At 48.4% G+C, this 23,175-nt stretch overlaps 1 protein-coding gene across 2 annotated transcripts in view; it reads right to left on the bottom strand.

Moving 5' to 3' along the window:
- Positions 1–23,175, bottom strand: part of LOC118086696 (protein jagged-1b) — a 48,160-nt gene that overhangs the window by 21,351 nt on the left and 3,634 nt on the right. For both annotated transcript variants that reach the window (XM_035118633.2, XM_060275568.1), the window contains exons 2-5: positions 21,856–22,158; positions 6,794–6,857; positions 5,835–6,089; positions 3,792–3,852 (exon numbers count right to left, since the gene is read on the bottom strand). In XM_035118633.2, coding sequence (XP_034974524.2) covers positions 3,792–3,852; positions 5,835–6,089; positions 6,794–6,857; positions 21,856–22,158 — 683 coding nt within the window. The remainder of the gene's footprint in view (positions 1–3,791; positions 3,853–5,834; positions 6,090–6,793; positions 6,858–21,855; positions 22,159–23,175) is intronic.

The following is a 23,175-nucleotide window of genomic DNA, read 5'->3' as shown; positions in this document are numbered from 1 at the left end:
GTCTCCTTGCTGTCGGCGGCTGGGAGAGAGGAACGGAGGAGGAGAAAGCAGCGCTTTCTCCTCCTCCGTTCCTGTCCCCCTGCCGCCGACAGCAAGGACAGGTCCCAGGGTTCGGAGAAGCGCTGCGCAAGCGCTTCTCCGAACCCCGGGATGTCTGCTTCCTGTCGGCGGCTGGGAGAGAGGAACGGAGGAGGAGAAAGCAGCGCTTTCTCCTCCTCCGTTCCTGTCCCCCTGCCGCCGACAGTAAGGACAGGTCCCAGGGTTCGGAGAAGCGCTGCGCAAGCGCTTCTCCAAACCCCAGGATGTCTCCTTGCTGTCGGCGGCTGGGAGAGAGGAACGGAGGAGGAGAAAGCAGCGCTTTCTCCTCCTCCGTTCCTGTCCCCCTGCCGCCGACAGCAAGGACAGGTCCCAGGGTTCGGAGAAGCGCTGCACAAGCGCTTCTCCAAACCCCAGGATGTCTCCTTGCTGTCGGCGGCTGGGAGAGAGGAACGGAGGAGGAGAAAGCAGCGCTTTCTCCTCCTCCGTTCCTGTCCCCCTGCCGCCGACAGTAAGGACAGGTCCCAGGGTTCGGAGAAGCGCTGCGCAAGCGCTTCTCCAAACCCCAGGATGTCTCCTTGCTGTCGGCGGCTGGGAGAGAGGAACGGAGGAGGAGAAAGCAGCGCTTTCTCCTCCTCCGTTCCTGTCCCCCTGCCGCCGACAGTAAGGACAGGTCCCAGGGTTCGGAGAAGCGCTGCGCAAGCGCTTCTCCAAACCCCAGGATGTTCTAGCGCCCGTTATTGAACGGGCTGAAATACACTAGTTTATTAATAACAGAAGATGGGTTGAGTTTACTCATACACTGCTTTTCCACAGGTAAAGGGACCCCTGACCATTAGGTCCAGTCACGGACGACTCTGGGGTTGTGGCGCTCATCTTGCATTATTGGCCGAGGGAGCCGGCGTACAGCTTCTGGGACATGTGGCCAGCCGCTTCTGGCGAACCAGAGCAGCGCACGGAAACGCCGTTTACCTCCCCGCCGGAGCGGTACCTATTGATCTGCTTGCACTTTGACGTGCTTTTGAACTGCTAGGTTGGCAGGAGCTGGGACCGAGCAACGGGAGCTCACCCCGTCGTGGGGATTCGAACCGCCGACCTTCTGATCGGCAAGCCCAAGGCTCTGTGGTTAAACCCACAGCGCCAGCTGTGCCCAAAGTCGCTTACAACAAACATTTGAAACATAAAAATACAGAGCACTGGGGAAACACAAATATACAAACTACAGAGCATGTCAGCAAATTCCTATAGTATTAATAATAATAATAATAATAATAATAATAATAATAATAATAATAATACATGCCATGTGCAACAGGGGAAGAAATGGCAGATACTTATCGTATGAAGGAAATGTACAGGGGGGGGGGGAGAGAGACGTTTCTTCCTCCCCTTTTCCTAACACTAGAAGTCATTGGAGTCACACAATGACACTGATTCACAGAGATCGGCAAGGCCAACAGGCACAGTGTTAACCTCTGGGACTCACCGCCTGCCGCAACAACGTGGTGATGGGCACTAGCTTAGACGACTTCGAAAGGGTGATAGGCAAAACCAGGCTCTTTCCGGGAAACATAGTGGGACTTTACCTCCTACGCCAATGCAGAACAGCGACAACAACGGCTTCACGCTAAAGAATTGTGAGGGCCATCACCTGTCCAGGGTGCCAAGAGGTGTTAGGAATCACACACACACCCCAGTCCCCTCACAGAGCTACAATTCCCAGAGCAGTTTGACAATCAATCCTTCTTCCTGGGGAACTCTGGGAATTGTAGCTCTCTCTGGGAGGGGGATGGACGTGGGTCTCCTAACCACTCTCAGCACCCTGAACAAACTACAACTCCCAGGATCTCCTGGGGGGGGGAGCTGTGGCTGTCTAAAGGAGGGTCACAGCACTTGGAAACGGATGGTGTAAATGTGGCATCGGAAACCCCATTTAGCTATCTTTGACGCAGCTGTTGCTCAGCTCGGCTGCCCCGCAGCTTGCCAAAAAAGCCTTCTTGCCCCACCGGGGCCATCGCGCTGGGCGGCCGGACAAGATCCTGGCCCCTGCCCAGCCTTCCCAGTCAGGGGCTGGGCCTCCTCATAACTGCAATCGGTGCCACACCCCATCCTTATCGGCCCTGGGATCCAAGGGTGACATAATTTTTCCTGGCCGGGACCCAGAACTTCCTTCTCCTCTCAGGGGGGTTGGCTGGCTGTTTCCTGCCCTAGGCCATTGCCCCGGCGTCAGAGAGGAGCTGCCGGGCTTCCACTTGCCGGGGCTGGCCGGGAAATTGGCTCCTTGGGGGCAAGGGGAGAATTTGGGAAGCAGGGAAAAGGGGGAGAGGTAACCCAGTTCCCAAACATTATGCACCTCGCAGAGCTGTGTAAAACAAATTTTATGCAGAGAAAACCCACTGAAATTAATGGCCCCTGATTTCAACAGGCTACATCCACACGGCACATTTAAAGCACTATGATGCCACTTTAAACAGACATGGCTTCTCCCAAAGAATGCTGGGAAGTGTAGTTGGTTAAGGGTGCTGACAGATGTTAGAAGACCCCCCCTATTCCTCTCAAAGTACCGCAATTCCCAGAGTTCCCTGGGAAGAGGGGTTGATAGTTAAACCACTCCGGGAGCTGTGGGTCTGTGAGGGGAATTGGGGCCTCCTGGCAAACACTCAGCACCCTTGACAAACTAAAACTCCCATAATTCTTTAGAAGGGGGAAGCCATTGCTGTTTAAAGGGCTAGTACTGTTCACAGGGGTGTGTTGAACCACCCTGGGAACCATAGCGCTGTGAAGGGAATAGGGGTCTCCCGGCAATTTTCAGCACCCTTATCAAACTACAGCTCCCAAAATTATTTGGGGGAAGGAGGGTGTGACTGTTTAAAGTGGGATCGTAGTGCAGAGGGGGCCAGATCCACTGTTCTGAACTGTGCTCCATTCTCCTTTTTACCTTTTGACCAGAAACATGTGGGAAATCCTGAAGGGACTGACAACTTAAATTCATAGGTAGCCGTTCTTGAAAGGATTGGGACAGGCTGCCCCTGTCCTAATGGGCCATGTCTAAAGTCTTCCCTTTTGTCTATAAAGCACTAAAGAACTCAGGACCAGGTTATTTTAAGAGACCACCTTGCCCCCTCCCCATAGCCCCACCTGGTGGCTGAGCTCAGCTGAGGGGGCCAGTCTGTGGGAGCAGGGCCTTCACTGTGGTGGCACCCACATTAGAGAACTCTGTCCCCGTGAGACAGGCACCTCCTGTTCTGTGCTTTTGAAAGCCTCTCTTTTTATTCACTCCTTCCCCAGCTGAATTGTTGTTTTCAGTTTGCGGCCAGTAAGATCAACAATGCAGGATTTGCTTTATTACTATTTACTTTATTAAATTTCTATGCCGTCCTTCATCTGTGGATATTTTTATTTATTTACAATTTTCAGGTTTATACATTTCAGTAATTTTACAGTCATTTTAACATTTCAGAACCTCAGAACCTGACTTCCTTCCCCCTCTTTCTGCGGTTCCTTACATTTATTTTCAATATCTTCTGCATATCCAAATTAACTCAATCTGATCATTTATTCATCTGCTTTAAATATATACTCTTACGAAACTGCATGTTAGTGCAATAATCCTGCCAATGTTCTTATCTGTTTTACAATTTGTCTGTAAATATTCAATAAACCATTTCCATTCTTTTTTTAATAAAAAGTTTGTTATCTCGATTTCTTATTTTTCCGTTAAGCTTCGCCATTCATCCAGACTCAACTGTACATACCTGCATTCGCCAGGCTCCTCACAGGTCCCATGTGTTTCGTGGCATCCTGGCCGGCAAATGGCTGCAAAAAAACATGAGGGGAGTTTATGTGAGCGTTGCAAATTCAGCCCAGGGCAGAGCGATGGTATTCATCACCATTACAATCTAACAAATTTATAAATCTAAAAGACAATCCAGATAATTAAAAGCCAAAGGCCTGGCAGAAAAGAAGTGATTTTGCCTGCCGCACTGATGACGCCAGGTGAGTCTCTGTGAGAGAGAGCATTCATTCCACAAGCAGGGAGCCACCACGGAAAAGGCCCTTCCCGGTGGTGCCACCCTCCGGACCTCTCATGAAGAAGGGCCTCAGATGATAATTGCAGGGTCTGGGACAGTTCCTAGGGGGAAGAGGCATTGGGGTCCTTGAGGTATTGGGGTCCTGAGTTGCACATGGCTTTATAGGTCAAAAGAAGAAGTCAACTTTCCCAGAGGTATGCTCCAAAGTTAGGCATTTAGGAGCACTAAAACACAAGGTGCTTCTGTTTCAAGAGAACGAGACACAGGTTCTTATTAGATAACAATGAAACTTCACAGAAAACACAGCTTAGGTCACTTGGAAAGAAGATATCTGAGCACTCCAAATCATCTAGCTAAAACTGATCATTGCAAGCAGTGTTTGAAACTGAGATATGAAAGCTAGGAGCTAAATGGCACCTTGAACCTAGGTTATGGGTGCAACAACGGAATGCCTAGACGTGCTTTTTTATAATACAGTGGAATACAGTGCTGAAAATGAATGAACTGCAGCTTAAATATTATGTTCATTTTTCACATGGTCTAGTCCAAGGGTCAGCAAACTTTTTCAGCAAGGGGCCAGTCCACTGTCCCTCAGACCATGTGGTGGGCTGGACTATATTGGGGGGGGGGGATGAATGAATTCCTATGCCCCACAAATAACCCAGAAATGCATTTTAAATAAAAGCACACATTCTACTCATGTAAAAACATGCTGATTCCCGGACTGTCTGCGGGCCGGAATTAGAAGGCGACTGGGCCGGATCTGGCCCCTGGGCCTTAGTGTGCCTCCCCATGGTCTAGTGTCCTTCCCCTGCCCACAACCCTAATATGCTTAAGAGGGTCTCTTCACCAGTCTTCAGAGAGTAGCTGGAAGTGGGGAGGCAGAAAAAAGCTCCTCCTTTTCTTCCACTCTGCAGTTTTAATTTGAAATCTTAGATGCACTGCTGAGCTCAGAGCTTAGAAACTGCTCGTGCTAATGAAATTCACTGTCGCAAAATGCGCCTAGAACAATGGGAGTTTTGAACGCTGGTTGCAAGGTGTTCCTAGTTATGATTACTGCATAACTGTAAGTTCACTGTACAACCTTAAAAAGCTGTCTAATCTTAGAAGGGGCGTGGCTGTGAGGAGCCATGGGACCCTACACTTCTGAATTTGCCACTACACAAGTGGGCACTTCAGTGTAATAAATGAATGAATGAATGAAGGGGCTGGGTAGGGTTGAAGCAGAGCCTCAGGTTCTCTTTCCCAAATTTGTGGGTGCGTACCAAGGGGGATGTGGGTGGCGCTGTGGGTTAAACCACAGAGCCTAGGGCTTGCTGATCAGAAGGTCGGCGGTTCGAATCCCTGCGACGGGGTGAGCTCCCATTGTTCGGTCCCAGCTCCTGCCAACCTAGCAGTTCAAAAGCACATCAAAGTGCAAATAGATAAATAGGTACCGCTCCAGCGGGAAGGTAAACGGCGTTTCCATGCGCTGCTCTGGTTCGCCAGAAGTGGCTTTGCCATGCTGGCCACATGACCCGGAAGCTGTATGCCGGCTCCCTTGGCCAGTAAAGCGAGATGAGCGCCGCAACGCAAGAGTTGTCTGCGACTGGACCTAACAGTCAGGGGTACCTTTACCTTTGCCTTTTAACAAGGCTTCATTACTGGCAGGAGGCCGGGATGGAAAATGGCACCCAGTGCAGGACTCCTGGGTTCTCTCCCCGCCCCTGCCCCCGGTCCCTTCTTCCTCTCCTCCGCCCCGTGCCAGCCAGACGTCCCGGGACATACCCCGTGTACATTCGTCTCCCGTCCAGCCGTCCAGACAGACCTTGTTGCCCGCAGCGTCACAGCTGTGGTGCCCAAAGAAATCGTCGCGGGGACGGCACAGGAAGTTGCAGGCCGGGCCGTAGTAATGTTCCTGGCAGCGCACTCGCACCCGGTACTCCAGCGAGGTGCTGCGCCCGTGATGCCCCAGGTCCTGCCAGCCTTCGCCAGGGTTCAGCATTCCCGAACGGGTCACCCGCTCCATCAGCTGCCCTCCACCTGGAAGGAGAAGGCGAGAAAGGCAAGGGGGCGGGAGCTGCAACTCACTGCATCACCCGGCTAATTTCCAAAGACAGAGGCAGAGGTGGAGGACCCAAGGCTGCCTGGGTGCATCAGAAGAGAGGAAGCTAACTTACAGCCAGTTGGGCCACTGGTCCACCAAGCTCAGGACGCTCTGCACTGGTTGGCAATTGCCAATCAGGACTTTTTCCACGCAAAGCAAGAGATTTGCCACCATACTATAGTCCTGCACCTGGATGGCACTGCAAATGGGCCCGCGCAAGTCACCAGTCCACAATAAGGTCTGTGTGGCAGCCTGCCCGTGAGTCACTTGCAGAGTGGCAAACACATTAAAGGAACCCAAAACTATATTCACCCGGTGTTGCAAAAGCTTCCTTGCCTCCGCACCTAGAGACATCTAAGGAGCTCTGCTGGATCAGATGAAAGGCAGTTCATGGGCAGTGAGCAAGCAGGGTTTGAAGGCAAGAGACCTCCTTTGCCGAAACTGGTATTCAGGGGTATAGACTGCTCTGAACATGGAGGGTCTCGTCCTTACGTGCCATGGCCAAAGGTCATGATTGACCAGCTTGGCTTTCCAAACCCAGTGCCCGCCCATTCAGGAACTGGACCACAAAAATCTTAACCATGTCCCTGTCTGGAATCTCACCCTGCTGGCTCCCACAGGTGAGAAAGCAGCTCCTTACCTTGGCTGGTGACATCAGAGGCATTGGCGGCATCCCAGGCCTCCAGAACCAGAGAGTACGAGCGCTAGAAGGAACAAGGCATTTGGTTATGGGAGATTTTCATCCATGGTCCCAATTTAAACAGCCATGGATTCCCCCCCCCCCAGCTCAAAAAAGCATAGGAGTTGTAGTTTGTTAAGGATGATCTGACGTTTGCTATAAAAGACCAATTATTTTTCTTTTCGTAGGAACATGCCAACTAGTGGCACAGAACTGGAAAGCATTCTGTTTTTCTCGTTGGAAACAGAATGTATGGTCAACATCTGTATCAGGAAAAATTGACAAAGAAATTGCATGCATTGAATAATACAAATGCTGGAAATGATTCTGGTGAAATATAGCATCCTTTTAGAAAATATTTTACTGAAGAATGGAAACCACCCAAATCACAGATTGGACTTCAGCAAACTTAAATAGATTGATCCGTCCCGGAGGGGGATAAAATGGGATTCTGCTTCTGTATTTTTGCTTTCCCCCCCCTCTTTTTAATTGTTATTTTACAATGGAAATCAGTAAAACTATATTTTATATTTTTTTAGTGGAGGGTAAAAATGGTAGAGTATATGGAGTTGACCAAACTGACTGGAAAAGTGAGAGAACAAAAAGAGCAGAAAGCCCAAAAAGAATGAAGTAAATTTACAGAATATCTAAAAAAATATTGTAAACCAACAATAACACTAGTCGGCATGAGTTAATATCTACAACTGTAATAATGGAATATAATCAAGATTTGGATAAAAGAGAAAACATATGGAAATGAAAGAAAAGGAGCAGATAAAAGATAAAATAGGATAGAAAACCAAATGTGAAGAAAGGTGGAAGTCTTGTTCGGCGGAACTAGAGGAGACAGAAGATAGAAAAAGATGTTGAGACAATAAAGGGGTGAGGGTTGGAGTTTTTTGGTTGCATTTTGTGAGATAATTGTTATTGGTATTATTATTGATTTTATTTTTGAACACATATTGATATTATTTTGTTACTGATATTTATTTTGAACAAGAATATATAAGTCTGTATAAATGATCATGTATTAAAAATTAATAAAAATCATTAAAAAAATTATATTTTATATTTTTTAAAAAGGGTGTTGAGACTCATTAAGACACCTTTAATTCCCCTCACTTGTTGTGTAGTCGTTTAGTAGTGTCAGACTCTTCGTGATTCCCCTCACAGATTCCCAAAATTCCCTGAGAAGAAAGATGGATTGTAAAACCACTCTGGAAACTGTAGGTCTGTGAGGGGAACTGTGGCCGCCTGACGTCTCTCAGCACCCTTCACAAACTACAGCTCCCAGAATTCCTTGGGGGGGGCATGACGGTTTTGAGTGCTAGCACGGTGCTTTAAATTAATGTGGCACGGTACTGGCATGCCCCATTTCCCAGAAGCTGGGAAGGGGGTGGGGAAGGGGCTCACTCTCCAGCAGCCATCCCAGTAGGGCCAGCCAAAGACCTTTTGCTGAACAAGGTGAATGACAAGATGGCGGCCCCAACGTCTACCACATTCCACATACAGAAGCCAATTGGGTGGGCCGCCGAATCTTAATCAAACACTGGTGACGGCACAGCATGCTCCATAACACCTGAGGCGCAAATTTAGGGGCAGGGCAGCAACATGCTCAGTCCTCCAACAGAGGGGCCTGTTACTCCCTACGTCCCAAGCATTTTGCTGCCTGAGGCAGTGGCCTCATTTTGCCTAATGGTAGGACTGGCTCCACATACTAGGAAATAAAGCAGGGCTCACACACATCTGGAATTTCCCAGACATAGCCGGGATTTGCCCATCAAAAATGGTATCTGGGTAGAATTATTATTATTATTATGAATTGAATTTATATATACCGCCCTATACTCGATTTTGTAAAACGGTTTAAATGTTCAGGAAAACCTGCCCATATTGGAGGTATAGATTTTTTTGGCAATTTTCCTCCAAAATAGCTTTAAAACTTCTTCTTTGCAAAAAAAAAAAAGCTCAAGAGCTTTGGCCAAGAAGGAAGCTCAGCAACTTTTGTGTCCCGATTTTCACTTTTTGAAATACGGCAACCCTAAAATAAAGGAAACACCAGGTTCAGTGTCCTTGTATTCATTTACCAAGCCCTGAACAGCTTAGGTCTAGGGCACTTCAGGAATCACCTGCACCCTCAAATCCCAGCTCGATCACCGAGATCACCTGAGTTGGTGAGGCTTATGTGACAATGACAAAAACCCAAGCCTTTAGTGTCCCCAGCCCGGTCCTATGGAACGCTCTGCCACTAAAGATTCAGCAAGCATCTTCTCTTTCAACTTTTGAATGCCAGCTGAAAACTCTTCCATCCCACCCAGGCCTATGCAGGCAATTCACAAAATACATTTTCATTCCTTTATTTAATATACAGCCGAACCATCATCTTCAAGACAGCCCCCATCAAAGCCTGGCAAATTTGGAACTAGATCTGATAAGGTTGATCGTCTTTACTTGGACTTTGTTATTATTTTAATTCACGCACAAGTACTCATTCCTCGTGGCTATTTGACAGTTTCGTTTTTCATCTTTTAATTTCCATCCGTCGCTATAATTGTTCTCTCTGCCTTTTTATACATTATAAAATGAAATGGTAATTACTAAAGCAGGGTTGAGCAGTAAACGTGCTTTCACTTTGAAGTAAATGATTCTTTACTGGTGCAACCCCTCCAGTTCATATGCAGTTCATTAGGAATATATTGTGATTTTATCTGTGAATCACCCTGAGATCTACAGAATAACAAAAACAAAAAAAAACAAAAAAAACTTTACCCCTCAAAAAAGCCCTTAACAAAATACAACTCCCAGGATTCTTTGGATAAAGGGCTGTGTACAAATATTTTTATAGAAGTATTTTTTATAAATAAATAAATAAATATTTATATTATTATTATATTATATTATATATTTTTATAAATAAAATTTCGGATCTAGGGTAGATGGCTGCACCCATTTTAGGGAGGTGGAAACTGAGGCACATGAAAAAGAACAAAGGATTGGTGGACAGAATCCAGGAGTCCGGGTTCCCAAAATCCCAACACACACACACACACACACACACACACACACACAGAGTCCCTTCCAACTCTATGACATACCCCTTTCGCACATTACAAAATTCTCCCAACGATTCATCTGCACTTGGGAAGATCTGGAGACAAACAAGAGGACGTCTCCCTGGCTCCCAGCCCCTGAGCTGTAGCCCTCGGACACCACTCCCTCAACCACCACCAGAACTCCAAAGCTGGGAAGAGAGCTCAAGAGAGATTGGCAAGGTTCCTCACAAATTCCTTCTGCCCACACAAAGATCTAGTTTTGGCACACAGAGAGAGAGAGAAAAGGAAAGAGTCACAAGCAATGATCGCCCCCACAGCTCCCCTTTCGGGGAAACCCAGCTTTGCTTGCAGGTAGGGCAGATGGAAAATGTTCACACAGGAGATCGGATCTGAAATTGGATCGGATCTGTCAAAACCCTGACTTGGAAATGCATCTTGTGAGATTTCCCATGCTTGAGAAACCCAACAAGGAAGGAAACCATTGTGGTCAACGCAAGTCCTACTCAGAGTAGACCCTCTGGAATTAATGTAGGCCCATTCATTTCAGTGGGGGGGTCCACTCTGGCAGGACCCAACCCCAAGGACCTGCTCCCCGAAATTTAGAATATTCTTCAGATGTGTTGCAACAACAACAACAACAACAATTTATTATTTATACCCCGCCCATCTGGCTGGGTTTCACCAGCCACTCTGGACAGCTTCCAACCGAATATTAAAAACAGTACAGCATCAAACACTAAAAACTTCCCTAAACAGGGCCGCCTTCAGTTGTCTTCTAAAAGTAAAATAGTTGCTTATTGCCTTGACATCTGCTGGGAGGGTGTTCCACAGGGTGGGTGCCACTACCGAGAAGGCCCTCTATATGGTTCCCTGTAACTTGGCTTCTCGTAGTGAGGGAACCGCCAGAAGGCCCTCGGCACTGGACCTCAGTGTCCGGGCAGAACGATGGGGGTGGAGACGCTCCTTCAGGTATTCTGGACCAAAACCATTTAGGGCTTTAAAGGTCAGTACCAACGCTTTGAATTGTGCTCGGAAACATACTGGGAGCCAGTGTAGATTTCTCAGGACCAGTGTTATGTGGTCCCGGCGGCCACTCCCAGTCACTAGTCTAGCTGCCGCATTCTGGATTAATTGCAGTTTCCGGGTCACCTTCAAAGGTAGCCCCACGTAGAGCGCATTGCAGTAGTCCAAGCGGGAGATAACCAGAGCATGCACCACTCTGGCGAGACAGTCCGTGGGCAGGTAGGGTCTCAGCCTGCGTACCAGATGGAGCTGGTAGACAGCTGCCCTGGACACAGAATTGACCTGTGCCTCCATGGACAGCTGTGAGTCCAAAATGACTCCCAGGCTGCACACCTGATCCTTCAGGGGTACAGTTACCCCATTTAGGACTAGGGAGTCCCCCACACCCACCTGCCCCCCTGCCCCACCAAAACAGTACTTCTGTCTTGTCAGGATTCAGCCTCAGTCCGTTAGCCGCCATCCATCCTCCAACTGCCTCCAGGCACTCACACAGGACCTTCACCGCCTTCACTGGTTCTGATTTAAAAGAGAGGTAGAGCTGGCTGTCATCTGCATACTGATGAACACCCTGATGATCTCTCAAAGCGGCTTCATATAGATATTAAAAAGCATGGGGGAGAGAACGGAACCCTTCGTTAAGCAGCCAGGAACGAGCTACCGTATTTTCCCGTGTATAAGACTAGGGTGTTTTCTTTAAAAATTCGTTTTCATATTTGCCCCCGTCTTATACATGGGTAGCGCATGGGGGGGGGGAGTTGGGTGTTTGGTTGCAGCCGTGAGCAGGAGATGTTCTGTGGCAACAGGGCAGGTGACTGGAGGGTCTGCGAAGGACTGTTTGCAATTGGCTGTCTCTGTGGCAATAGCGCGGTCGATTGGCGGCTGTGGCAGGATCGGCAGGTGAGCGATTTTTGGCAATTCCACCCCCAAAAAAGCTCAACAACTCTGCCGGCGATGGGACAGACAGGAGACAGATGTAGCAATGTGTGTGGGTGAGCAATTTTGGGCACTCCCCCCTAAAAGAAGCTCAACAACTGTTTCATCTCCCTCCCCCTTTTCATAAATTGGAGTCCCCCAAAATAGGGGTAGTCTTATACACGGGGGCGTCTTATTGACGGAAAAGTACGGTACTCTTTTCTGCTCCGGGGAGCCCCTGTGAACTTGGGAAAGTCAGAGCCTCAGTTCTGCTGTCTGTGAAAGGGGAACACCGGCAGCCCTGTGAGGGTTGTTGTGAGGGCAACCCGCTCTGAGCTTGTTCCCCAGAAACTGGTACTCCAAAGAAGCCTGTCTCTGATCTTGGAAGGATCGCACAATGCACTCCTTGGATGTTTCTAAGCAGAGGTTGGACGGCCATCTGTCAGGGATGCTTTAGTTGAGATTCCTGCATTGCAGGGGGTTGGACTAGATGGCCCTTGGGGTCCTTTCCAACTCTACAAATCTATGATTCTATAAGTCCTCATCCTCTACAACCCCACCTGTTCAGGTGGCAGCTCCACTGAAGCCAATGGGACGTACTTCTGAGTAGGATTGCACCGTAAGTTTAAATGCAGGTAACTGCAATAACCTGACTTTCCAAAGACATTTGAAGGCAGCCTTGTATTGTAATGCTTGGTGTTTTTTTAATTATGTTGGAAGCTGCCCTGAATGCCTGGAGCAACCCAGTCAGATGCGTAGGGTATAAATCAGGGGTCAGCAACCTTTTCCAGCCATGGACCGGTCCACCTTCCTTCAAACCATGTGGTGGGTCAGACTATATTTTGGGGAGAAAATGAACGGATTCCTATGCCCCACAAATAACCCAGAGATGCATTTTAAATAAAAGGACACATTCTACTCATGTAAAAACATGCTGATTCCCGGACCGTCCGTGGGCTGGATTGAGAAGGCGATTGGGCCGCGTCCGGCCCCCAGGCCTTAGGTTGCCTACCCCTGGTATAAATTATTATTATTATTCCACTATTTTACCCCATTTTCTCTGTGTCGTTCCCTGCACCTGCTTTCTCGTTCTTTGCAAAACGCCACGCTTGCAGATGGCTCGGCTGCTCCCCTTTATTTATTATCTTACGAAGCATTTGAATATTTAAATGCATACCTTCGTACGATCCATTTAAATGAATGCATTCCTATTTATTAAATGCAATTAGAACTTTTCAGTACTCAGCACAGTCTCGGCTCCGGCTTACTGGAATCCTTGGGAGCGAGTGTGCGTTTGTTTGTGTGTGTTGAGTAGAATGACGAACCCCAAGACCCAGCTGTTGGCCTCAGGCTGTGAGCCAGTTGGTTAGGTTTCAGCTTGCTGGCCTGGGACCTGACAGAGCAGGTCACAAAAACCACCCCAGGCGTTTTTGTTGCCTGCCAGCCAAGCCAATGGTCAGAGATGCTGAAAGTTGTGGTCCCATAAAATCCGTAGGTCTACCTCCCCGCTCTCCAAGGGTCCCTATTTTCCAGGGACACTCCTGAATTTACGGAAGCCACCCCAGTTTCTGATTTGATCCCGGAATGTCCCGCTTTTCCTTAGGATGTCCCTATTTCCATCAGAGACATGTTGGAGGGTATGGAGATATGCGACCCTCGAGCCAAGGAGATAAGTAGCTATACGACCTTTAGAAGACATTTGAAGGCGGCCCTGTATAGGGAATGTTTTATTGTGCTTTATATATGTTTAAAGCCCTGAACGGCCTCGGTTCAGGATACCTGAAGGAGCGTCTCCACCCCCATCGTTCTGCCCGGACACTGAGGTCCAGCACCGAGGGCCTTCTGGCGGTTCCCTCGCTACGAGAAGCCAAGTTACAGGGAACCAGGCAGAGGGCCTTCTCGGTAGTGGCACCCACACTGTGGAATGCCCTCCCACTAGAGGTCAAAGAGAACAACAATGACCAGACCTTTAGAAGGCATCTCAAGTCAGCCCTGTTTAGGGAAGCTTTTAATGTTTGATGGATTTCTGTATTTTAGTGTTTTGTTGGAAGCCGCCCAGAGTGGCTGGGGGAACCCGGCCAGATGGGCGGGGTATAAATAATAAATTATTATTATTATTATTATTATTATTATTATTATTATTATTATATATGTTGGAAGTGGTCCAGAATGGCTGGGGCCACCCAGTCAGATGGGCCGGGTATAAATAATAAAAATATTATTATTATTATTATGGAATGGGATGTCCCTTTTTTTAATCAGAGGAAATTTTGGGGTATTGGACTCTTAGAACATAAGAAGAGCCAATGGCCCATTTAGTCCAGAATCCTGTTCTCACACCAGCTTGTTGGAAACCAGCAATCAGGATTCGAACTCGAGGGCCCTCTCCCCTCCTGTGGTTTCCAGCAACGGGGATTCAGAAGCACTGATGCCTCTGACTGTGGAGGCAGTGCAGAGCCATCGTGGCTAGAAGCCATCAGAGGCTTCTCATCCAGCCCTCTTTTAAAGCCATCCAAGCTGGTGGCTTGGCAGCCTCCAGTGGAAGGGAGTTCCACAGTCTATGCGCTGCATGAAGAAGTCCTTTCTTCTATCTCCGCCTCGTTGGACGTCCAACAGTTCCAGTGTTGCGATAGAGGGAGAAAAGCTTTCCTCTGTCCTGCCTGGTTTTATAAACTTCCACCCCCTCGCCTGTTCTCTAAACCCTTCCTGCTTCTTTTCGCTGGGGCTGTTGGGAGGACTGGGGTCTGAGCCAACCTCCCCGCTGAGCTGGCAGAGAGCAGCAGGGAGGTTTTCCGAGCCACAAGGTTGTGATTTCCTGAAACTCAAGGTTAAACTACGGAACTCCCTCCCACAGGAGGCAGTGATGGCCTTGGATGGCTTTGAAAGAGGATCAGGGAAATTCGCAGAGGATAAGGCTATCCACGGCTTGTCCTACCTCCTCTGTAAATGGCTCTGGGTGCTGGGAGTCACAACATTTTCTAATGTTCTGTGGGCATGTTATGAAATAAAGGTTTTAATCTCAAATTGAATCTGCCCCCCACCCAGTTTAAACCCGACACGTGCTAAATTCAAAGACTCAGTGCTAAGCCACATTCGCAATGTACATATAAAGCACTCTGATACCACTCTAAACAATTTTGTTTCCCCCAAAGGATTCTGTGAGCTGTAGAATCATCATCATCATCATCATCATCATCATCATCATCATCATCATCATCAGTGCTGTTTTTCTAGAAAAAAAGAGATGCCAAAATCGCTTCACTTATAACACCTGAGAGCTGATGGAACTGAGTTCCGGCTGAAAAAAAGGCCTGATGTTGTTGATGATTTAATTATTTATTGCCACCCATCTGAATAGACTGCCCCCCAGCCACTCTGGGACGCTTCCAACAAAATATTAGGAACAAATATATAAGGATGCTGAGGGTTGTCCGGAGGCCCCCTGATTCCCCTCCCAGAACTAACATTCCCAGAGTGGTTTAACCGCCAACCCCTCTTTCACGGGGAACCCTGGGAACTGTAGCTCTGGGAGGGGAACAGGGTGGGGGGGGTGTCCTAATAACTCAGCACCCTAAACAAACAACAACTCCCAGGGGTTTGGGGGGGAAGTCACAGCTGTCTAGACCGGTATTGAAGCACTTTAAATTTATAGTATGAACATGGTCTTCTTCTGGTCTGCTTTACTACTGCAGCCTTGCCAGAATGGAGTATCAGGAATCTATTGAAACTTATCATCCTGTTTGTCTTGGCTCTCAAATCTAAATCAAGTTTCTAGTCCTTCTAATTAGTAAGATAAATAGGTTAGGATGGATGTATGGAATATTATATATGAAATATGCAGCATTTAAGGGCAAATATGAAAACCGTGGAAGGCGGGTGGGGCAGGAAGTCTGTAAAGTGGTGTTTTGTTTTGAAAAAATCAATAAATATATATTTTTTAAAGTTGCTAGTCCTTAAACTTGGAAGGGAGGCACACAATATTTTTCTTCTGCCTTCAAGAAACCTCAGCTAAATCTCCTGGCTTAGAGGAAACAACTAGCAGGGCCAACCAGTCCCCACAGTTCTGCCTTAAAAACATTCACGGGAGGATCTGGGTTTGACCCACAGAAGACCCAGGCCCCGAGATTTGCCCCATCTCCACCTGCAAAGCCTTGCATGGCAGATCCAGAGCGCTGTGAAGAATTAAGCCGTCATCTGGGGAGGAGGGGAGGAAAGTGACTTTGCATCAATTAAGGAGAGAGACTTTAATTAAGTTATTTATCTCCAGATCTCGCTCCTCTTCTCTGCCCTCCCCCCACCCCAGAGGGATGGGCAGAATAACACAAAGAGCTGGCAGGGGGAGGGAGGGAGGGAGGGAGGGAGGCGGAGGAATCCCAACCCTTCTTTGCCCTCCCAGCGCTGGAAATCCCCTGGGAGAGAGAGAGAGAGAGAGAATATCAAAAACGGCCACATTATAGGCTCACCTTTCCGCTGCACATAGAGATCTTGCATCGCATTTAGCAACCTCATTTCCAGTTCTGAAATGCGACCCTTCAGAGGCTGTGGGCAGGCGTGGGGGGTTATTCAAGCCCAAGGATGCAGCACTCTGCACGTGCCTAGGAGATCCTCACCACACTGAGCTTACAGGCTTGGCTCTGAGTCAGAGTCACAACGCAGCACCATGAACAAATATTGCTTTGATACCACTTTAACTATTGCAGATTCCTGCAAAGAATTCGGGGGGGGGTTTCTGGGGGGGAAGGGGGATTATGAGGATCCCTGGCTTGTTGAGGGGGTGATTACAGACCCTCCAAGTGTCCCTATTTTCCGGGGACAGTCCCGGATTTAAAAAAGCCATCCGGGTTTCTGATTTGATCCTGGAATGTCCTGCTTTTTCTTAGGTCGTCCCTATTCTCACCAGAGAAATGTTGGAAGGAGAAATGTCGGAAGGTACGGAATACGATGTCCCTATTTTCTTCAGAGAAAGGTTGGAGGATATGTAATTGTGAGGGTTTTCGTCTGAGATGGCTCACGGGCCTCTCCATTCCCCACCTGGAGAAAAGCTTTAATGATGAGCGACACAACCTTACGCATGCTTACTCAAAACTAGGTCTCTTCAAGGGAACCAAGGACATAAAATCCACACAGAACTATATTGTTGTCTGTTCTAACTCACTTGTGGGAATACGGTAACTCAGAGACTGTGAATGAAGGAAGGACGACAACAGAAGAGAAATAAGAATTTTCAGGTGATTTGAAATGCAGTAGGGTTATGATGTTGATTAGAGCCCTCCGAAGTTTCGAAGCATGGGGAGTCCCCCCAAAATTATAATCCGACAGAATATTTGGACTATTTGATATGTATATGTATAATGTGGAACATTTGATGTGATTGGATTGGATTGTTAAAATGGAAAATTTAATAAAAACGATTAAAAAAAACAAAAGTAGGTCTCTTCAATTGCCATGGGACTAATGCTCAGGTAAGTGGGCATAGGATTGCAGCCTTAAGCAAATGCCCTACCAGATCGGGCCAATGGCTCACCTGGGAAACCAAAAATCAGGACTCGAACACAGGATTACTGCCTCCCTCCTTGAGAGCACAGCCACTGAAAGCCTTCTCCCTTATTGAATTTGCCCAATGCTCTCTTTTAAAGCCATCCAACTTGGTGGCTATTGCTGGCTCTGGTGGCAGTGAGTTCCAAAGTTTAACTCTGTGCTGTGGGAAGAGACTGCATTGTGTCTCAAGCACCAGTTGCAGAATTCTAGAGTTGAACCCCAAGGGTCATCTGGGGCAGCCCCCATGGCGTGTGCATGAACGCTAAGGCATTGCGCTGTTCCTCATGCACCTTCCAGCTGCCCTGGTATGCTTTGAGCCGTTGATGACCTATTGGAGGACAACAATTTTTCTGCATATCTCCTTGAGCCAAGAACCATGACCCTCTTAGGGCAACCATTTTTGCAAAGACAGTCCTCTCTTCCAAAGGTTGTCTCTGCAATGGTTAGAGTTAGCAGGGTTCGAATCCCCCACTCAGCCATGAAGCTCGGGCCAATCTCCATCTCCCAGTCTAACCTACCTCACAGGGAAGGAGGAGGAGGAAGAGGAGGAGGAACCCTAATCTAGGACAGCAGGCCAAAAGGACACCCAGGCTGCTTGCATTTCTGTTTATAAATTGGAGTATTTCTAAATTTACAGCTATGCATAAAAATTATGCAAATCTCTTTTAGCCTTTTTTTTAAATAAAATAAAAATAAAATACAAATCTCTTTTCGGCAATGCGTTAAGTGGCCACCCTGGTGGAAGACCAACATTTGCAGAGTAAATTAATACAAAGCACAGATGGTAGAATTTGGCTTTCGGCTTGAGAAGTGAAATCTACAAGAAGCATGTCCTTCTTTTCGCAAGCGGCGCCGCAGAACTTGCCTGCGTTCGTCCTCAGGGCCGGCTCAAAGTTTAAGGGTGCTTTGTCTCAACTGAAGTAGAATCATGTGAGTTGGAAGGGACCTCAAAAGTCATCTAGGCCAACCCCCTGCAATGCAGGATTCCTGCCCACAGCCATCCCTGGGTGGACTCGAATCACCAACCTTCTGGTTAACACAACTAACCCATTGTGCCACAGGATTAGGGCTACTCCCTTGATGTTTTTTGTCCATGGGCCTTGGCACACCTACCTGGTGGCGGTGGGTAGAGGGGGTGGGTAGAATGTGGCTAAGTCCAGGGCATTCTGGGAAATTAAAATGGCAGCTAGAGGTTTGGGATTCCCGGCACTGCTCGCTGGTGGGGAGACCAGGAAAGCTAAAGGAACCGCCAGGGCACAGAGTGCGAGGTCTCCAACAACAAATGCCCGAGGATGCCAGATTCTGGCGCCAGCCTTGCTTGTGCCAGCAAACCTTTGGCACAGCCCTGACCCCAGACAGGTATTTCCAAAGTGATTTCCGTCCTCCGCTGAGAGAAGGGAAATTGAGAGGCAGATGGATGGAGTGGCCAGGCATATATACAAGCCAGCGGAACTTTTTAACCCAGAGCCAAAGTATCCCACCCACTTAGCTGCTGTGCTCTTGCGGCGGGGGAAAGGCATAGGGGCGGGCCCCATAGAGAGTCAAAGGTCATCGGTGCTCTGTGACCTTTCCCAGGGCCGGAGGAGAGGAACGGCTGGGCTTTCCTCGCTCTTGCTGTCTTTCCAAATCCAGGTGGACCTTTTAAAAGGAACAAAACAGAAACGGCAGGCCAGCCTGTCCAAACAGAGATCGCACCACCCAAAAGCATCGGTTGGGTGTGCTGGACACCGGCTGTAAAGTTTCGACCCAGGCACTTGAAAAGAACACTTTTCATCAGTTTAAAAGGAGCGAAAGAAAACGCTCTCTTCTCATTCATCGGGGAGGAGATCTTTCCCCCAATTTGGATGACATTAAGGGACGTTTCGGTGTGAATAAATGAATAGAAGAGGCCTCGGAATATTCAGAGAAAATCAACGCACGCTTTGTTTTTTAATACCAGGGCTTTTAAGAGCTGCAGGTGGCTAGCATCCTCTTTGTAGAATCATACGAGTTGGAAGGGACCCCAAGAATCATCTAGTCCAACCCCCTGCAATGCAGGAATCCTCTTGGTAAAAGAGGACTGCGAGGGCACCCATTTGCCACATAAAATTATTATTATTATTTATTATTATTATTAGTTGCTTTGCTCATAAAAATGTCTCGAAGCAACTTGCAAGCACAGCAGAAATCAATTACAATGAACAGAATCAACGAAAACCTAAGCAAGCAAACACATTGATACAAGTAAAAGGCACGTCTAGCAGATCCTGTCCCCCCAAAACAAGTTATTATGGGTTACATTTGATTCTCGAGGGAGAGGGGATGCCAACAGAAGCAGCCGCACCCATAAACCCTGGGAAATCTGTCCTGACCCCCACCCAGCCCGTCACTTGAGCCACAATGTGCTGGGGTTTCCTTAGCCCCGGGACCTGTTTCAAATAGCAGCTCCCCACCACGGGATACTTCAACTGCTACTAATATAGAGAAGAGTACCTCTGAACACGTGCAGAGCGTCTCTTCCCTATCAGGCAGGCCAGGCCTGAGCGTCAACCCTCTTTTTTAGAAAACAAGCAGGACCACACCCCACACCAGATCTGGATCTGGTAGAGGCAGAGAGCAAAGATCGCTGCAGGTTAGGAGCAGATCCACGCCCAGCATTTTTACCCTTTCAAGACAGAATCTGAAAGGGAGAGCGGGTGGGTGGGGAGCGAAGAAGGCATTCCCCCCCCCCCCGCTCCCCTAGCAACCGTCTGCAGCTCTTGACTTTGAAAACAAGGGTTGCCACATCCAGGTCTTTGCAGGTTCTTATGCTGTTAAGAACAGCTTGGAAAGAGAACTTGGCCAGGAAGCAACTTTCCCCCGCCCTGCGTTTCCGTGACGGGAGAAGGTGCACATGGCAGAATTCCCCCTTCCAACATATAATCTCAAAAGGCACAGGAGTCCCGATCCTAGGACCAACCCGATCCTTTCCCACCTCCTACAGGCATTTGGGGGTGAAGGGCAAGAAACGGGGTTCCCTCTGCTCAGAATCTTCCCCCCATTTCCCACTGGGCTAATATAATCGGAGACCTAATTAATTAGAATGAGGAAATGGCGTGCACACACACCTATCTCTGTGTCTTTGGCATCGAAGGCAGCCAGATAAAAGCTCCGGAAATCAATAAATCACTAGGCAGACAGTTTGTACAGGAGCTGCCTTGCCCAGCTGATTGGCCAAGTGAGCTATTGCATCTGCCTCAGTTCCCCCAGGGGAAAAGAGAGTCTAAACAAAGTCCATCTGGCTCTCTCCTGTTCCCTCCCCGTCGGCCCCTCGCCAAGAGCACCTGGGTCCCACGCTAGCAAAAGAAACTGGCTCCGGTTTCAGAGGTTAACACCACCACCCCACCCTACAAAATATCGCCACCCTTCAAAGGGAGATTATTTGTGGGGTGAAAGGAAATGGTTTGCAATTGGATAGACTTAGGCAGCAGGGGGAGGGGAGAGTATGCAAGCTTCTGGGTTTCACCGAGCTCTGCGCCATCCCTGATGCAATGTGCCAAAGCGTTCTGTGAAACGTTAAAGCTTGCACACCGGCTTCAGTTAATCAAGGCATTTCTCTCTTTGTCTGCACCTCTTTCTATGCTTTAGGTTGTGAAGTCAGAGCGGAGGTGAGGGCTCAGTGCCTGGAATGAGTTTGTGCCCCTTCCCAGTCTGGCAAGGAAAAATGGTTCCATTCTCAACTCCGGAAGGGGAATGCTACCTAGTGAGGAGAATGACAGGGAACTGGGCTTCAGATTTCAGGGCCCAAAACTGAGACCTGGGGGCGGCCCCCTGGTGATGTCACGATGGGAGGTCCTAGTGATGTCACAAGGTAGACCCTGGAGACGGAAGTTAATTGGGAGAAGGGAGCAGAGGGGGGAACATTTCTCAGAGCATCTAATTTGCAGCCAGCTCCTGCTAGCCTGAAGCTTGCAAACTGCATGTACAGCCTTCTTAATTTTTTTTAAAAAAATTATTATTATTATATTTATTTATTGATATCCCGCCTTTTTCCCCAGACTCAAAACAACAAAACACAGAAGGCTAACTACATACAGAAGGCAATAGTTGAAAAGCAATTGAACTACAATCAGAATTTAGTTACAGGTAGGTAGCCGTGTTGGTCTGAGTCGAAGCAAAATAGAATTTAAACATTTCTGTTAAAATAGCAAAATCAGAATTTAAACATTTCTGTTAAAATATAAATAGTGAAAACAGTGCAGCACTATTTAAATTAAAGCCACTCTCGCCCACCTGGAAGGGGGAGCAGGCAGCCTTCAGGTCGGGCCTGGAGATCTGGCACCCTAGCAAGGTGAAGCGAGCCCCTGAGCATGTGCAGAATGCCATTTTCCCCCAATCACCACTGAGCCAAGGCTGGAGCTGCCAGCTTTCTTGAGCTCCGGCGCTTATTTCCCGAGGAATTCGCAAGCTCCCCTCCGAGTGGCCCCCTCCCACACCTGCCACCCACCCACCAAGAGAAGGAACCCGAGTCCACCTTACCGGCCAGGCAAAGTCAAACGGGATCACCACCCTGCCGGTGTGGTCGCTCCTCTTCTGGTGACCAGTAGAGAAGACATTGCCCCCTAGGACGGGTGTGGTGGCGGCACCCAGCACGCAGGGCCCCCCGGGGAGAGCCCGCAGCTGGTATTCCTTGAGGCAGACCCGGAAGAAGGTGTGGCATTGCTGCGCCACAGGGCACGGCGGATCCAGGCCACTGCGGCAGCACCGCCCGTCAGCCAGCACCCCTTTCTCGTTGCGGGCAAAGCGGATCTGCAGCTCGAAGGTCCCTGCCGCCTCGGAGACCTGGAGGGGCAGAGCAGACAGAGAGGAGAGATTGGGGTGGTTGAACTGCGGAACTCGCTGCTGCAGGACTCGAGGAAGCGACAGCCCCCAATTTGGGCAGCTTTGAAAGAGGGTTGTAGACAAATCCATCCAGACACCTATTGAGGGCTACTAGCCAGAATAGCTGTGCTCCACCTTCAAGGTTGGAGGCAACAACGCTTCTGAAGGCCTGTCGCTGGAAACCGCAGGAGGGGGGAGGAGAGAGGGCTCTTGTGTTCGAATCCTGGTGGCTGGTTTCCCACAGGCATCTGCTTGGCCCCTGTGAGAACAGGATGCTGGGCTTAAAGGGCCATTGGCCTGATCCAACAAACTCTCCCTGCGTTCTTATGAAAGAGGCACACTTGTCATTAAAAAAAGAAGAGATTTTATTGAAGTAAATCAAATCAATCAATACAATAAAAAAATTGAAGTACAAAAAATTCAGCACTGTGTATCTGGGAGTAAAACCAAATTTCACCCCATACTGTCCATTGCTCAGCCAATGCTAAACTCTGGTTTTAAATCAAACCAAAAACCGGCATCCGAATCTCCTGCTGGTCTGACAGCGATTTCAGATTTCAGCGATTTCAGACCCAAAAGATCTGTGCTGCATCCAGAGTTCTGAAGCTCCCAACAGCAGCATGGCCAAATGCCTCTGGGTGTTCACAGGCAGGAAAAATATTTTTTGTTTTCATGTTTTGAAAGGTGCTGCCGTTCTCCCCCTTCCCCACCCACATCCCAAGTTGTATGGCCTTCTTGCGGATTTTCACATGCACGCACACACACAGCAGAAATTATGCCTCTAGATGTGGCTATCCTGGCTCAGGATCAGGGCTGGCTGTGAATCAGAGCCTGGCCCCAGAACCTGTTTCATAGATTCACAGAAATGTATAGTAGTCCAACTCCTGCAATGCAATATTTCACGGAAATGGTGTCTCTGAGCATATGTGGAGTGCATTTCCTTATGCACAGCCACCCAAACAGCTATGGTCCCAGAGC

This window comes from Zootoca vivipara, chromosome 6, assembly GCF_963506605.1.
Source record: "Zootoca vivipara chromosome 6, rZooViv1.1, whole genome shotgun sequence".
NCBI lineage: Eukaryota > Metazoa > Chordata > Lepidosauria > Squamata > Lacertidae > Zootoca > Zootoca vivipara.
The sequence above is the reverse complement of the archived record's forward strand: the minus strand, read 5'-3'. Positions and strand labels throughout refer to the sequence as shown.